We start from the raw sequence: 16,355 nt of genomic DNA, 5'->3' as shown, positions 1-16,355 counted from the left end.
GCTCTTTAGTGAGTTTACCTTGCTGGGATTGTGGTGTACAAACTACCACAGTAACGCAATGTAGACCATGAAACCAGCTTTTGCAACTGGCAGGAAATGTATGCATGGTATGAGACAGGAAATTGAACCTTCTGTCACAGAACCTATGGATTTTCAGAGAAGCATTTTCTCTTTGTTGCAAATATGTTGGAACACAGCAGTTCATGCCTCAATTTTTTGAGTTGAGCTATACTGATTTTTCTGTCAGTTATACCATCGATTTAAGATGGTTTGCATTCTACAGTCATGCATATTCAAGTTTTGTGTGCTTTAGGATTGTGTGCTTTAAGAAACATTTCTGGATTTCAAAAAGGTACTGTGATGTGGCACGTGGCATGTAGGCTAATTCACTTTATCAGTATAAACTTTACCCACAATCCCGGTATGGATCTCGTAGATCATTATTTAGAATTCTGCATCTGCATCTATAAATAATGACTGTTGACTCCATCAGCCCGCAGCGGTGTTCTGACTGAACACACCCTATAAATCAGACAACATGAATGCATTCTGGCTAAATGAAATAGTGGGAAATACTGACACCTTGTGGGGAAACGTTCTTAGGGTCTTATTCCAATTTCAGCGGGTGAAACCAGCAAAGCCCTTTTGTATTTGACTAAGTAATGCCTCAGACTTGTACGTCAGACAGGCCAGTGATGATTAACAGTAAGTTCGGGTAATTAAGAAGTTCTGCCTGTGTAGTTATTTTCAATTTAAATTATTCAGCCTCTGGCGATATTTAAACTTTGATATTGGGACGTTCGTGTTGACTTTGATCATCCAGCGCACTTTATGCAGAGTGTTCGGTGCGGGGTGCTGAATGCCTCCTTCAAAGCTGGGAGCTGGGTGTGCTGCATCGCCTCTGCATGTGACAGTAATGGCTGCATGTCCCTGACAGCAGCACTGAATAAAAAAAGTCTGCATATTTCATACAAGAGCTCTGCTTTGAAGGCTCCTGGAGAGGAGGGGGGAGGGGGGATGGGGGGGGGGGGGTCGCAGGGGAATGTCACCCGCTGCACTCCCCATCAACCCCCCACATCCCTATCAATGCCTGCAGTCTCTCAGCATTACGATCTTTCAACAGAAAACCCGAAATCCCATCCTGTTGCCTTGATTTGTTGAACAAAAGGCTGGAGATGAAACTGCATGGAGTTTTGATCTTTCCTCGGCTGGAAAGAAAAAAACAAAGATGCCGACCCAGGTAAAATTACCTGAGTGCTACTTTCACACATTCACGCTCAGCCATCTGCGCTATCCTCGAATGCATGCGCTGAAAAGCCAAAGCGGCGTACGGGTTCTCTAAGGTTTCAGTTAACGGTGAACGGTCTGGTGCCAGAATTCAAATCTGAGATGAGGGCTTCTAATGCAGTTTCGTGGGGCGTATCATTGCGCCCCGCCTTATCCTGTTTATAGATCACGGCTATTTAACTGCCCGACAAAGGTGACCTGCAAAATCTCAATTCCAACGGAAAAAGCAAAGTACACTGTATAACAGAAGCTGGGTTAATGCTGTAGAAATATCTACACTGCCTTCATTAATTGTATAACCCTATTTTGCAGTCTCAGTTAAAACATCAGTGCTCCTGCTATATGTTTTATAATAGCATAAAATAATCTATTAAAAGTACATGAGAGAGGCCACATCCTTGGCAAAAATACTGTTTGCAGGGTGAGGTTTGTGTACATCTTGAGATCAGATTGAAAACTATTAAGCATGAAAACTGCTCACAAACCAGCCGCTCACAAACCAACCTTTGACTTGGATCAAAATGGCTGGTAAACACGAACATGTTGCAAAAGCAGAGAGCAACAGATGGAGGTGATGAAGAAGATATCCTGGAAGCCTGTTTGTGGTGTGTAGCGTTAAGAAATGATGCTCTTTAAAAACAAATGTGGTAACTGAAACAGTATACAAATAAAGCAAGTCTTCCAAATCACATATCCACATGTATGCAACATGTGTGAAACTGGTGTACAGTAAGTTAAAAAAAATAAGCCAAATTATTAATAGCTAAAGCATTCAATGTTAGTGATAAGCTAAAAGACTATTTCACAGGCAAGGCCACATTAAAGCCACCCAAACTCGTAGTCTTCTGTGGAATGCTTAGCCTAAGAGGGACTGAAAGAGACTCCACACGTGGGTCCATTCCGTTTTTTAGTTTTAATGTCATTGCCATGAAATAAAGGATTTCAGTATATTCCCAAAAATACGGCCCTTGGATCTGAAGCATATTGTAAGCTGACGACAGTTTCACCTGAATTTGCATGCGTCTTTTGACAATCAGACTTTGCTTCTTATAGATTTATAGCTGTAGTCTTGTGATGTCTATCAAAACAATACAAACAATTTAATCACTCAGCCTTCTGACATAATAAATGCACACTTATGACCAAATTAAACACTACAGTTAACACATTGCAAACAGCAATAACCAAAATAAACATTGTAAGTATAATACACATTGTAATCACTAAAATGGTGATTGCATAGCATAAACAACATCTCCCACAATGAAAAATAGCCACTGAAAATAAAGATATGCATGCTAAAAAAAATAATGATAAATATATACATAAGTGATACAGTAAATGCTACAGTAGGTCCAGATATGCATACATAGTAGTGTACTCCAATGGACGTACAGCAGTGAAAGATATACAAAATTGAATATTACATCAATTCAGCTGAGGTCTAATTTTGTTTTCTCTCTGTATACCCTGCAAAAGACAGACCTGGGGTATATCTGGGGTATTACTTTTATGCTGCATCTTACCTGCTCGCCTGGGTTGCAAAATGTAAAATATTGATACTAGCGGTGAAAACAGCAGCATAAAATGCAGTGAAGAATTCTGTTCCGTCCTTGGGTTAGACCCTCGGCAATAATAGGCTCACAACATAAAAATTACAACACAGAGACTATCCATATAGTATGATATGATCCTTATTACGACAAGACTCGAAATTGCATCTACCCGCGGAATCCATTTTACGTCTGCATTGTTTTGTGGGAAACCTTGGCTGCACCGGTTCTTCTGGGATGTAATGACAGCGTGGTTCTGAACCACATGACACGCCCTCTAACTTCATTCTGTCACAAGGCTTCACGAAACAGAAAAGTGCGGACGCGCGCGCCAGGCCGCTGGGAAACGACGGGTCATTTGAAGCCCGGGCCGGTGACCTCCGTGAGGGCGGCGAGGCTGGGCGTCCTCAGCTTGAGCAGAGCGACGGAGAAGACGAAGAGGCAGAGCGCCAGGGCTCCCAGCGTGAGCACCCCACAGACCAGCGCGCTGCTCACCGCGTCCAGGGCGTAGGCCTGGCTGTCTAACGACACTGCGGCGCGCACACAAATAAGGAAGTCATTAGGACTGCTCGCACACACACGCACACACACACACACTCACACACACACACACGCACACACTCACACACACACACACGCACACACACTCACACACACACACACGCACACACACTCACACACACTCACACACACACACACACACACACACACACACACACACAGAAACACACACACACACTCACACACACACACACACACACAGAAACACACACACACACTCACACACACACACACACACACATACACACACACACACACACACACACACGCACACTCACGCACTCACACACACACACACACACATACACAGAAACACAGAAACGCACTCACACACGCACACACACACACTCACACACACTCACACACACACACACACACACACTCACACACACACACACACACACACACGCACACACACGCACACACACACACACACACACACTCACACACACACTCACACACACACACACACACACACACACTCACACACACACACACACATACTCACACACACACACACACACACTCACACACACACTCACATGCACACTCACACACACTCACACACACACACACGCACACACTCACACACACACACACACACTCACACATACACAGAAACACAGAAACGCACTCACACACGCACACACTCACACACACATACACAGAAACGCACCCACACGCACACACACACTCACACACACGCACACATGCACGCACACACACTCACACACACACACACATACACAGAAACACAGAAACGCACTCACACACGCACACACACACACATGCACACACACACTCACACACACGCATGCACACACACACTCACACAAACGCACTCACACATGCACCCACACACACGCACACACACACAAACTTTTGCACACAAACACACTCCCCCACACACACTCACTCTATTCTACCTCAGAATGATTTTAGTGTTAACTTTGGATTCCTTCTCCTTATTGAGATTAAGGTATGGATATGCTCATAGATTAACTCCCCCCCCCCCCCCTTCTATCAATCACATTTGAAGAATCTAGTCACTGCCCAATAGTTACTTGGCTGTCAATGGCAAATTAATTTGTGGAGGACACAGTGAATAGCCTTACCTAGCTGTGAATTGTTGCTCGAGGTTTCTTCTGTAAAGTACAAATCAAGGGAATCTTTGCCGATTGCACAAACAAAGCAGTAAAATTGAATTTAAATAGCATTGTTGAAACTCACAGTGTGAACGTGAAATGCAAATGGTATCGATGCATGATTAACTCACAATTTAATTGGACCGCAGTTCACTTAAAATTTTCAATGAGTAATTGCAGAATACCCTGGGGTTTGCAGTGCTTCTATTAATGTAGTGTGTACTGAAGCACACTCTTAGCACGCTCTTACATCTTTTGTCCTCTGAATAACAAAGGTATAAACCTTTTTTCTCAGGAGCAACATCCCTGGATGCTCCAGAGGGTATTATTATGCTGAAAATATTTAGAGGGAAGCTAGATGTGTGCTTAAACAAAGCTTAAGTATTACTTTACTGGGACTTACAGAAATCAATGTAAATATTTTTTTAACTGTGAGTGTGCATGCTAATGCGTGTACGCTTCTGAAGCATACGCATACTAAGGCCAGAAGCTGACGGCACTGCATGTACACTATGCAGATAAATCTATGATACTAACCCTCGTTGTGCTATTCAATAGTTTTTTTATCTGCAGTGGTGGCAGAGGTCACGCAAGAACAATTTCCATACAAATGGAAAACGATGACTTAGCTTCTTCTCTTTTTTTGAAATTGGAGTGTGGCGTTAATATGACGGGGTAGGCAGCGTGCCAGGAAAGCAGGAATGAGCTGTGGGGGTGGGGAACGGGGTAAATCTGTAATCTCTCAGTGTTCCGGCCTGTGGTTTGGGCAGGAGTTTAGGCCCATGAGGGGGTTGCTGTACCTACCACTCCTGGTGATGATGGGCCCAGCCGTGACCACTGCGTTTCCAGAGCTGGCACTGGATTGGCTTTTGGAGTCCGACGCCTCGCGTTTCTTCCGACTGCCACAGATCTGTAAGGCATATAAATACATTTAAACCACATTTACATAATTTTACTTAAACTGTTTACATTAGCAGTGTTGGAAATTCTACATATTATGAAGCCAACAGATTGCTCTCCAAAGGTCGCTTTTTTTGGAAGGAAATGTGTAGAAGCAAGTGCTGAGGTTTACCCAGAGGCCAAAGCAAACTTGCTGTCATTAATGGCACACAGAAATGACATGTAACTAGTTTGCTCTGATAACTTGGCTAGAATGTGTACCTTTCGTAAATCATTCCTTTTCCCAAATTTGTCTACAGCTGGTGACAAATTGTCAACACCAAATTTCAGAGGTATAACAATGTACAATATGAGGTAATACAGAAGAATAAGAAAGACAGCGCTGTTCTCTAAAATATTACACTAGTTAATTTTACAGTTGCTACTTGTTATTGAGAAGAGAATTCACAATAATATATTCAGGGATTCTAGAAACCAGAATCTAAGTGGAAGGAGTTGGATATATCCAAGCGAGAAATGTTCTGCCGTGGCCAATCGTGCATTGTTTAGCTCTCTCTCCGTTCTCCCTCTCTGATCTGTGTAAGGGGAGAGCCGAGGGCGCGGCGAAGGGGAAGGGTCGGCGCGCGGAGAGCTTTACGGGCATCAGCAGGGGGCAGTCGTCGGCGCGGCACAGCTTGGTGACGCAGTGCAGGAAGACGGCGGACATCTTCTGGTTCTTGTGCTTGACGAAGCGGAACACCTCGAAGGAGAAGCGGCCCGTCTGGCTCTTGGCGTTTTCGACGACCGTCGTCTGCGGGTCTTTGTAGCAGCTTTTTAAAGCCAACGCGCAAACACACAACGAAGACAACAAAACTCCACTCTTTTACTTTCGATGTTAATTCTGACACCTCCATGTCACATATCCCAAGGCATCAGCACTTCCTTGAGAAAGGTTTCACCACGTTCCCTAGCCAATTATGAATTCAACTGCATAACACTTTAATCCACACATTCCTTGCATGTGCCTGACATATACTTATGTGTTGTTACTTCGCTGTTTAGTCATTCATCTCTGGTTCATTATCATCACATATATTCAGTGTTCATTACACGTGGGCTTGCTAATAGGAACTTTTTACAGTTTAATGTCATTTCCCACAAGATTACTAACAGTATCAGTATCAGTGCATCTACCACTCCTCTTGGACATGATTTGAAAAGCGACTTACCTGAAGAAAAGGTCATAGCGCAGTTCATCGCTGGGGTTCCCAGAAGGGGTGGTGTAACAGTAATCCATAAGCACGTTCCATCTATTGGGGGACAGAGCAGCTGTTATGGCTATTAAAGTGCCAGAGATCAGACTGTCTCTCGTTCAGAATGAGGGCCTGGATCTGACGTGGAGTCACGTCAGAGATCGTCGGTCATCCTGCGTAAGCGATTTCATTCTTTTGAGCAAGTGCATTTAGGGCTGTTCTCTGGAAACATGGGAAGAGACCCTATGTGCAGTTGGGTGTATTCCATTGGTGCTTAAACTTACTTATTAATTAAGTAATCTGCATTGAAAAATTAAACCCATTAACAATGTAACACTGAATAGTAATTACATCTCTATAACATTAGGCCTGAGTGCATTTTGCAATTAACACTAAATAATACATTTAAGAGAAAAAAGTCACTATTTTCTCAATACTTACAGTAAACTGCATTTTTTTCATTTTTATTTAATGACATGAGAACCAATGGGGTTGTGTGTGTAACATTCAGAAGATAGCACTTGTGATCCAGTTTGTAGGGCAGGGTATTTTCTTTACTGTGAATACTGCTGCACAGCAGGATTTGTTGCAGTTTTTCTTCAACTCTCATTGTCTGAAAAGTTGAGCTGTCTGGCAGGGCACGGATTGTGGAGTTAATTGAAACGCTAATCTGTTACCTCTTGTCCAGGTTGCTGGCTTTCACTGCCGCGAAAACCCGGGTCTTTAAAGGGAGACCTGTCACAGGAACAGACAGCTGAGAGGCGTAGGTGGAGTCCTAGGAGAACAGCCATTTTGAGACTTGAAATTAGCTTGTAAATGTCCCTCGGTATCTACTTTCCCTCATCACTGGAATTCATTTGGCAGAAGGGAAAAACTTGTGAGAGGAATTCTGGTTACAATCATGGCATGACTGATGTGATATTGTTATGTGGAGATATATTAGGTCATAGCTGCAGTGATATTTGCCCTCCAAAAATACACAGTGGTGCACTGACCTGAATACTGCATATCTACCTATGAGCTATGTTTACACCTGATCGATACAAGTTTCTGCCTTCTAGGAGATGAGTGCTTTCTAAGAGGTTATTTTTTTCTCTTAGGATAGTTATTTTTGCTGTATACTGCTGGATAGCAGTAGGACATATTTAAATGTACAGTGTCTCCTAATTTATTTCTAGAATAGAGGAACAGAAGCAGGAAGCTTACATACAATATCCATACTAAATTACCTCTGAGTAGCAGTTCTCATCCACATACTATTTACATGAAATAAATTCTTCTAATCTCATGTCAAATCACAACTATCTGATTATATGTATAAATGTTTGATGCATATCATCTCTTATCACATTATTTCTTGCCATGGAAAAAGTTAACAAAGAAGTTTTCAGAAACATTTTTATTCTATTCAACATTGCCGTATTTGTGTCGCATTTCTATTCTAAGATCTTCCCGATCCTCAAACAACAGAAACCAGCAGGTGTTCATAAGTAAACTTTTGTCATTTACAACGTGAGATACATTGCAGCAGTATAATGGAGCTACGCTGAGTTGGTTACTTACGCCATAAAGAAGCAAATTCAGTGTGCTTATAAAGGTGCCGTTGCTGTCCTTCACTGATATCGCTGCCGCTGAGCTGAAGGAGAAGCCAATACAATTACAGTTGATGCGTTTCATCGATATGATTTATGAATCACAGTTCAGGTTTAGGTGATCAGAAGGAAATAAAATCCAATAATTAATTATACAGGGCCTTTGTAATGTGTGCAAGCTAGCTACATTTGGAATATACACAATTCAGCATGCATTGATATAATAGCATAACGATATTCATATTAATACTGACATCTGTATGATGACTCCCTCTTGTCTTTTCAGACCCAGTTGAACCTCTTTTAAAATGTGATGTTTAACATCAGGTCATTCAGAGGGAAAAAAGCTGCTTTCTCAGTTGATGTTGTTTTGCCAGTCCAATCTCTGTGTTTAAAATGTAAAAAAAACAGTATCCTTTGTGCACTTCCCTTTCACTTACCCATTTCCTCAGTGAGGTCTGGTTGTTAGTATCACAAGCATTAAGCACTGACTGTGCTTATGCATTCTGAAAGGCCCTTTTGCTATTTAAACCAATGAAGGACATATGCTCTTTTCCCCTGGAACACTGTTAATTCAAACAGAGAGCCAGCAGCACCTACTGAACAACAGAGGATGGATACACATTTTCAAAAAGCATTTGGCTCGATACATGAAGCTTTTATGAATCACCTCTGTTGCAGCGACCAAGTTGGAGTTAATGTACCCCCTGAGGCAGCAGAAAGCTCTACGGAGATGCTGTGATTTAGGAGTGGAGCCCTGGGCACCAAACTCACGAGGCAAGCTGGGTATTGTTCACCAGGTACTCCAGGGGGTAGCTGCAGCTGAATTTGTACAGCAGGCCGGGGAGGTAGCTTATGATGGTGGGAGGGTCCGGGGTATCGATGTAACCGGATACGTTTCCAATCTGCACCAGCGACAGGTTCCCATAGGCGTTGGCCCCCTGAGATGTGGACACCTGCGATCAAGGTGTTACGTTTGAATACAAATCAGTTTTAACCATGCATTTGTCAGAAGTCAATAAAATATCTATCTATCTATCTATCTATCTATCTTCCTAGTAACTCTATAATATATTTATGAACACTACATAAACATTCTTAAACATGTGGGCCTCATGACAATTAACATCACATAATCTGTTATGTCACCATCCATTTCTAAACAGACGCTGTGGCTAGTAGAACGCAACCTAATTGTTGGTGTTGTTAATACATGCACATACATTACCTTGTGTTCTTATTGTCATGTTAATTAGATTCACACCCCATATAAATGTTGTTCTCATCTGAGATTTACCAGTTAGGAAGGGAGAAGGTCCCTGTAGAGCGCATCAGTTCATCCTTAAATACCGAACCAGCCAAGATTAAAAAGAGCAAAGAAAAACACCCCGGGGCAGACATACACGGAAGCATTAACCGTGAAGAGCTGGCTGTCAGGCGCGCGCGTCTCTCACCGACAGGGAGGTACCGCACGTCTCCATCGTGCTGAGGCTGATGCTGAAGAGGATCGCGGTGGGGAAGGAGTTGTTGTTCAGGACACCGCGGCACTGCGAGTCCCCGTGCCGGCCGTTGAGCGCCAGGTCGGTGTCTACGTACCCGGAAAAGAGTACGGGGCAGAAGTTCACCTTGAGCGTGATGGACTGCACACCGCAGCTCACGGTGATATCGCGCTCCGCTGCAGCAAAAGGGGAAACGACACCGCGTTTTATTACTTGGCACGGAATCTTTGTGTTTTATGGTAAACTTTCCACACTTGGTTTAGTTTCTAAGAGTGGAGCGGTTCATTATTGAGAGGGAAAACAATTATACGTGTGAATAAGCTGAGAAAAACAATCAATTTTATTTTTCCTCACCGGGGAATCTGCTGTGTAGGTTAGCATCGCAGTTGTAGCCATTGAACTGGGCTTTAACGAAAAGGGTCTTACATACAAGCAGAGTTATCAAACATTTTAGTTCCATTTCAGCACCTATAAAAGAAATACAACACCTAAAAAACAACCCCGCCAAAACACCAAATTAACATTTTTCATTCCCAAAGTGATGCATGAATGACAACATTAAAAATCATTTAATCACCGAGACAATTTCAGAAAATTTCAATCTGAAACATTAATTGCCCATATCTTTGCCAAACATTTTGTTCAACAAACTGTATCGTATTGGCCACACCATTGAGTTACAAAATATTTATCAAGAAAAGTCAATGAATAATGCACAAATCCCTGTCCAACTCTATGTCCCATAACAGAAACACAGTGAGTACACAAAGAATAGTAATGCCAATCACATCATCGATAATGTTTTTCCTCGAAATAAATGCCTGTTTTTGATCCGCAGCATGTAGAACACAATAATAAAAAGATATACCTGCTCAGAACTGGGATTAATTCACTGAGACACAACCCAGCCATGGGAATGGTTATTATCAGCTGGGGTTTGGCATTTGAATTCTGAAATGGAATTCCGTACGGACAAGGCGCTTACCTTGGTCCCTTTAAGGCAGTTACTCAGCTCCATGTGTTTCTGGCCTCTGCATGCGATCGAGTGAGCTCCATCTCCACTGAACACACACAACATGGGTCTCCCAGAAAAAGAGAGGAAGAGAAAAAAAATTGGGATTCATTATTTGAACACTTCAACAAAAAAAGGGCTGTTCGGGAGAACATGGGAAAAATCCTGCAGTTCTGAGTGCATTGTTGGAACCCTTTTCACTGGCGTGGAAACATGAGCAGTGTTTTTGAAGGTTCCCACTCATATCCCCGCTCCTCCACCTTCCACTGTTAAATGTTTCCACTCTGCGGGAGATCAATTTGGGGAATTATCTTTTCAGCGCACACAGGGGCGGAATGAGGCACCCCTCACAGCGGGCCATTCTCCCCGCCGCCGCGCCGGAGCTGCGGACGAGGCCGCCCGGACGCGTTCCACAATCGCTGTCAAACGCCTCCATCAGCGAATCTCCCGTCCCTTCTCCCGCGAAACAGAGCCGCGCGGAACACACACACTGACCCACTGATCGCTTGACTTTCTGACTCAGGCTTCATTAAAAGGGGAAAAAATAGCCCCAACAAAAAGGCCGATTGACTCGTTACAAAGGAAAGATCGGGCACACTTTCCAGCAACCAGCGGAAGTTGCAAGGTAATGTGGATAATCTGCTTTGAGCTACAAAATTCTGATCAGCACTACTTCCCAAGAGGGGAAAAAAGCACCACAGGACTGTCTCTTTAGATAGTAATATTTAACTGTGTTTGAAAATTAAAAATGAGTACCTTGGTTTAATGCTTCAGTGGCTTTGACTTCATTAAAGTGACACTGCCCACACAAGCAGGTTAAATATTACACATCAAGTGTTTTAATGATCACATCATCTCTAATATATCATATAATTAATGAATTATATTTCATTGTGGAATGCTGTGCATGGTTTTATGTACCTCCGCAAGGTGTTTATCAGCATGAATAATTTTTGAGATATAACATTTTAATCTTGCTGCCTCATTTTAACACAAGGTTTTCTTTTGTGCTACAGTACGTGATCTTGTTATGAGTATAGTACCTATTCACAGTCCGATCAAGAGGTCATCACTTCCCCGCAGATAGACTTTGTCCTACGCTCCATGACAGAACCAACAAATGAACATGATTTGTTTTCTTCTTTTGGTGGAATGAACAATACGCAACATACATAATGAAAATATACAGTCCGCGTGTAATGGGAGGCCATGAAATATCTGTGCCAGTTCACAGTGGCTGCATTGTATTTTCTCATATATAATATGCCCTTTGTATGCTAGAAGTTTTATTTGTTTATTCATGTCTCCTCCCATGTGTCAGGCTAGTCAACAGGTTATTAGCGCAGTCAGACAATGTGGGTTGATTCCTTTCTTGCGCAGTCTGCTACTGCTGACCAAGGTGTTAACATCAAACTCTCTTTCAGTGATAATCTTCTCACGAAAATGTTCTGTTTAGGAAGATCTGAAATCTGCTTGCACCAGCTGTCCATGAAGTTTGCTCTCTTAATGCAAAGGCATTCGGGTTCATTTAAACACACCTGACAGACACTCAACATTTGTTTTTCTGCTTAAGTACTGGAACTTTAATCCAGTGCATTCAACATCAGCATTAGATGGCCATCTGTGGCTGGTTGGTGTAAATATGATAAAAGAAGATGAGATAGGGGGTGGTTGTGTGCTGGAGCCTATCCCATCATGCATTGGACGAGAGGCAGGAATACACCCTGGACATATTTTTAAAATTATTTCATTTATTCAATGAAAAAAAGCTATAAAACACCCATATCACCCATGTAAAAGAGTATTTGCCCCCTTAGTTACTCAATCAACCAATTAACCAAATTGAGTTGATAATTAGATTTAGTTGACAGCCAGGCTTGATTTTATCCAGCCCCGTTGAATGTAAACCTCACTTATATTGAACCCTACCTTCAGAATAAAGTAGTCACCACAAAGATTCTACAAGCCCACTACGCCACAATCAAAGAAAATTCCAGGAAAGATGAGAAAAAAAATGTTGAAATATATCAGTTTGGAAAGGGTTACAAAGCCATTTTTAAGGATCTGGGACTCCACGAACCACAGTGAGAGCCATTATCTCCAAATGGAGAACATTGGGAACAGTGGTGAATCTTCCCAGGAGGGGCCTGTCAACATTTCTCCAACATCTCATTGACTTCTTATCCTGAAAATCACAAAAGATTCCAGAAGAACAACCAATGAACTGCAGGCCTCTCCAGCCTCAGTCTCTCTAGCCTCAGTGTTCATGGCTCCACAATAAGAAAGACGGAAAAATGGGAGAGTAGCCAGGCGAAAAACAATGCAAATCAAGAGAAACACCAGTGCTCCTCTCACATTTGCAAAAAAGTACCTGGACGATTCCCAAGCCTTTTGAGATAATGTTCTATGGACAGACGAGTCAACAGTGGAAATTTTGTCAAACATGGTGGTGGTAGTGTGATGGTGAAGGAATGGTTTGATGCCTCGTGACCTGGACAACTTGCCATTATTGTAAGAACCATGAATTATGCTCTGTACCAAAAAAATTCTTAAGGAGAATGTCTGGTCATCTGCCCGTGAACTGAAGCTGAAGCGCAATTGGGTTATGCAGCACGACAATGATCCAAAATACAAAAGCAAGTCCACATCTGAATGGCTGAAAATAAACAAAATTAAAGTTAAGCAGTGGCCTAGTCAAAGTCCTGACTTGAACCCAATAGAGATGCTGCGGCAGGACCTGGAACAAGTAGTTCATGCCCGAAAACCTACTCTACCAATTTGTCTGCATTAAAGCAGAGTAGGATAAATTCTTCCACAGCGGGGTAAAAGGCTGATATCTGATAAATTATTGTTATAGTTATCGCTGCTAAAGGTGGTGCAACCAATCATTAAGTTTAAGGGGCAGTTATTTTCACACGGGTGGAATGGGTTTTTTTAATAATTTCAATAAATAAATAAAATAATAATTTTAACAATGTGTTTTGTGTTTATTCAGGTTCCCATTGTCTAATATTTCATTTTGTCTAAAGATATCAAAACCATTCAGTGTGACACATATGCAGTAATAGAAGATATCAGGAAGGGGGGAAATACTTTTTCATAGCACTGTATACACAAATCAAAATTAGAGTCTGAATTTCAGTGAAATACAGGTGTGTTCTGTTTTTATATAAATACATGGCCTCAAATAAAACTGCAAAAAGTTTTCCTTTATTAAAATAGTACTTTATTTCAGGTGAAATGTCCAAGTGAGCAATGGCAGATACTCTAGTAGAAAATGAATTGTGCACCACCAGAAAAAAAAAACCCCTCCAAATATATTTCATTACAGCTAGCTTCATACTTCACGGCCTGCGGTGTGCAAAAAATACTGTTGTACAGTTGAGAGAACTGAGAGGAGTACCCACACCTCTGCGGGTAATGATCCTCATTGTTCAAAACAATCCTCACACAGTCAAACTGCCTCTAGAAAAACTCACCCTGTAAATAAAATAAAACAAATAAATAAATAAATAAATAAACGAACTTAGTATTGCACACTTTTGAACATGCCACTGCCATCCACGCCGGGCTCCTGACAGCGTCCCTCTCGGGCAGAGGAGGGGAAGTCTAACGTGATGGCATCGCACCCCTCTCCGCGCGAACGCGGAGGCGTGGAGGCCCCACATCGCCGGGCCGGTGGCGGATTCGCAGGCTTTGGCTGTGACATGCGAGAGGGGGGCCTTTGAGGCGAAGCCGCCAAGGCGAGGGAAAGGAGGCGTCGACAGGGTGCCTCATTGTTCACGCGTGAAACTCGAGCCCCTCGCACGGAGAGTACAGTATTCAGCACGGAGCAGCACGCTGTTTACTCAATCCACCTCATCGACAACACATTCAAAAGGGAAATCCAGTTTGTTTGTTTTTTTGTTTGTTTGTTTTGTTCTCGCTTTCCATAAATACTTGCTGAATGCCAGCCCCCTATCTCAAAGCATCAGAGATAAAACAGTAGCTATTGACTGGTAAAAAGCGTGTTGGGAAAATATCCCTGGGAGATTTTTCTACATTCAGATCAGCTTGATACAACCTGCAAGTACAAACTCTTTTTTTTGCAAGCATCTATTTTTAAATGGATCGGAAAAATGGTGTGCACACCAAATGTTTTCGGGAAGGGGGAAGAGAGAAACTGCAATATTATTAGAAGCACCACACACCATGTCTCAAACACGTTACAGTATTTTCACATTTGTGGTGAAGAGACATACATTCTGCTGAGTGAAACAAAAGATGATTTCTAAAGCCCATGGTGTCCAGACGTTTTGCATTTAGTCTATTAAGTTCTACTAAGTGCTGCATTTGGCATACTGTATTTAAAGCATCCAGAAAATGAAACTCTAGGTGATATTATACACATTATAAAGTGTGCACTAAAAGTTCACACTCAACACAGCTTTTATAAAATGTATGTCATGAGTGAAAGCTGAAACCTGACAAGGCTCATTTAGTTATAAAAATAGACATGTATTTCACAATTTGCTGCTGGATGTAAAATTCCTATCTGTATATTTTATTACATTTGCATTTGAAAAGTGGCTACAAGACTGCCCCCTAGTGAACACAGAAGGTCATGGTATTTGTGAAAGAAAAGGTGCGCAAATCAGTGCATGGTGGGAATAAAACTACAGGATGCAACACACTTTTTGTGGTACTACATTGTGTTTCTTTCACCAAATTGTGTGCCAGTGTTACTACATTTGTGTTACAAAAGGAGACATTTTAACACAGACTGTATTGAAAGTAACACAAAATGTGTTGTCCTTAACTAAACATGGAGGTGTGTTAAAAATGGCACCTTATAAGTGCTGCTTTATGGTCAACTTTGTACAGATTTTTAAAAGTTATATAATCAAGGTAGTCGCTGTAACTAGAGTTAAGCAAGTAAAAACATTCTTGTCATTGTTTTATAGCAAATTAATGCAACTAACTAATCAGATTTTTGGTGAACCTTATTGTTGCAATTTAGGACTCTTTTAAACCTCGCTGTGGAGCTCAACATGTCTTCTGTATTTTAAAGTGTGCTATTTCCTTTTTGTCATAAAGAGAGCCCCAATAAAATAGGGTAAAATCAAATACCATGAATAACCTCTGCAGCTCTCTTTCCTTGTATTATTATTATTAGTATGTTGTTATTATTATTATTATTATTATTATTATTAGTAGTAGTAGTAGTAGTAGTAGTAGTAGAAGTAGTAGTAGTAGTATTGTTCTTGTTGTTGTTGACTTAAGAATATTTCTCATTTGGTTACTCTTAAAAAGTTTTTTTGTTATTTGCTATAAAAGCTGAGGCTTTTGGTTATAAAGAATGTTCAATGCACATTTGAGATCGTTGCCTCTCCGGCATCAGTCTCCCTTTTTAAAAGTGATGTTGACTGTTCTTGATTTCTAGGAGTGTGGTTTTAAAAGTGACGTTGACTGTTCGTGATTTCTAGGAGTGTGGTTTTAAAAGTAACTGGTATTAAGCTATTCTGAAACAGGCACTATTCTTAATAACCTATCCTCTGCATTTGATATCATGTTTTCCCCCAGTGGGATTTACCT

General features: G+C 41.7%; 1 protein-coding gene across 2 annotated transcripts; it reads right to left on the bottom strand.

Annotated features, from left to right (window-relative positions):
* Nucleotides 1–2,247: 2,247 nt before the first annotated feature.
* Nucleotides 2,248–10,957, bottom strand: LOC118210088 (zona pellucida-like domain-containing protein 1). Of its 2 annotated transcripts, none has more exons than XM_035385954.1 (11): nucleotides 10,755–10,957; nucleotides 10,124–10,237; nucleotides 9,725–9,945; nucleotides 9,045–9,226; nucleotides 8,242–8,314; nucleotides 7,356–7,453; nucleotides 6,655–6,735; nucleotides 6,084–6,255; nucleotides 5,351–5,456; nucleotides 4,517–4,546; nucleotides 2,248–3,370 (listed from the first exon to the last, which is right to left on the bottom strand). In XM_035385954.1, the coding sequence occupies exons 2-11, from the start codon at nucleotides 10,227–10,229 to the stop codon at nucleotides 3,195–3,197; spliced, it is 1,245 nt and encodes a 414-aa protein (XP_035241845.1). In that variant the 5' UTR covers nucleotides 10,230–10,237; nucleotides 10,755–10,957; the 3' UTR covers nucleotides 2,248–3,194. The 2 variants fall into 2 exon arrangements, with proteins under 2 accessions (XP_035241845.1, XP_035241844.1); XM_035385953.1 differs by having other exon boundaries at nucleotides 10,124–10,190.
* Nucleotides 10,958–16,355: the final 5,398 nt, after the last annotated feature.

This window comes from Anguilla anguilla, chromosome 12, assembly GCF_013347855.1.
Source record: "Anguilla anguilla isolate fAngAng1 chromosome 12, fAngAng1.pri, whole genome shotgun sequence".
NCBI lineage: Eukaryota > Metazoa > Chordata > Actinopteri > Anguilliformes > Anguillidae > Anguilla > Anguilla anguilla.
Note: the sequence above shows the minus strand (reverse complement) of the source record. Positions and strands in the feature narration are given on the sequence as shown.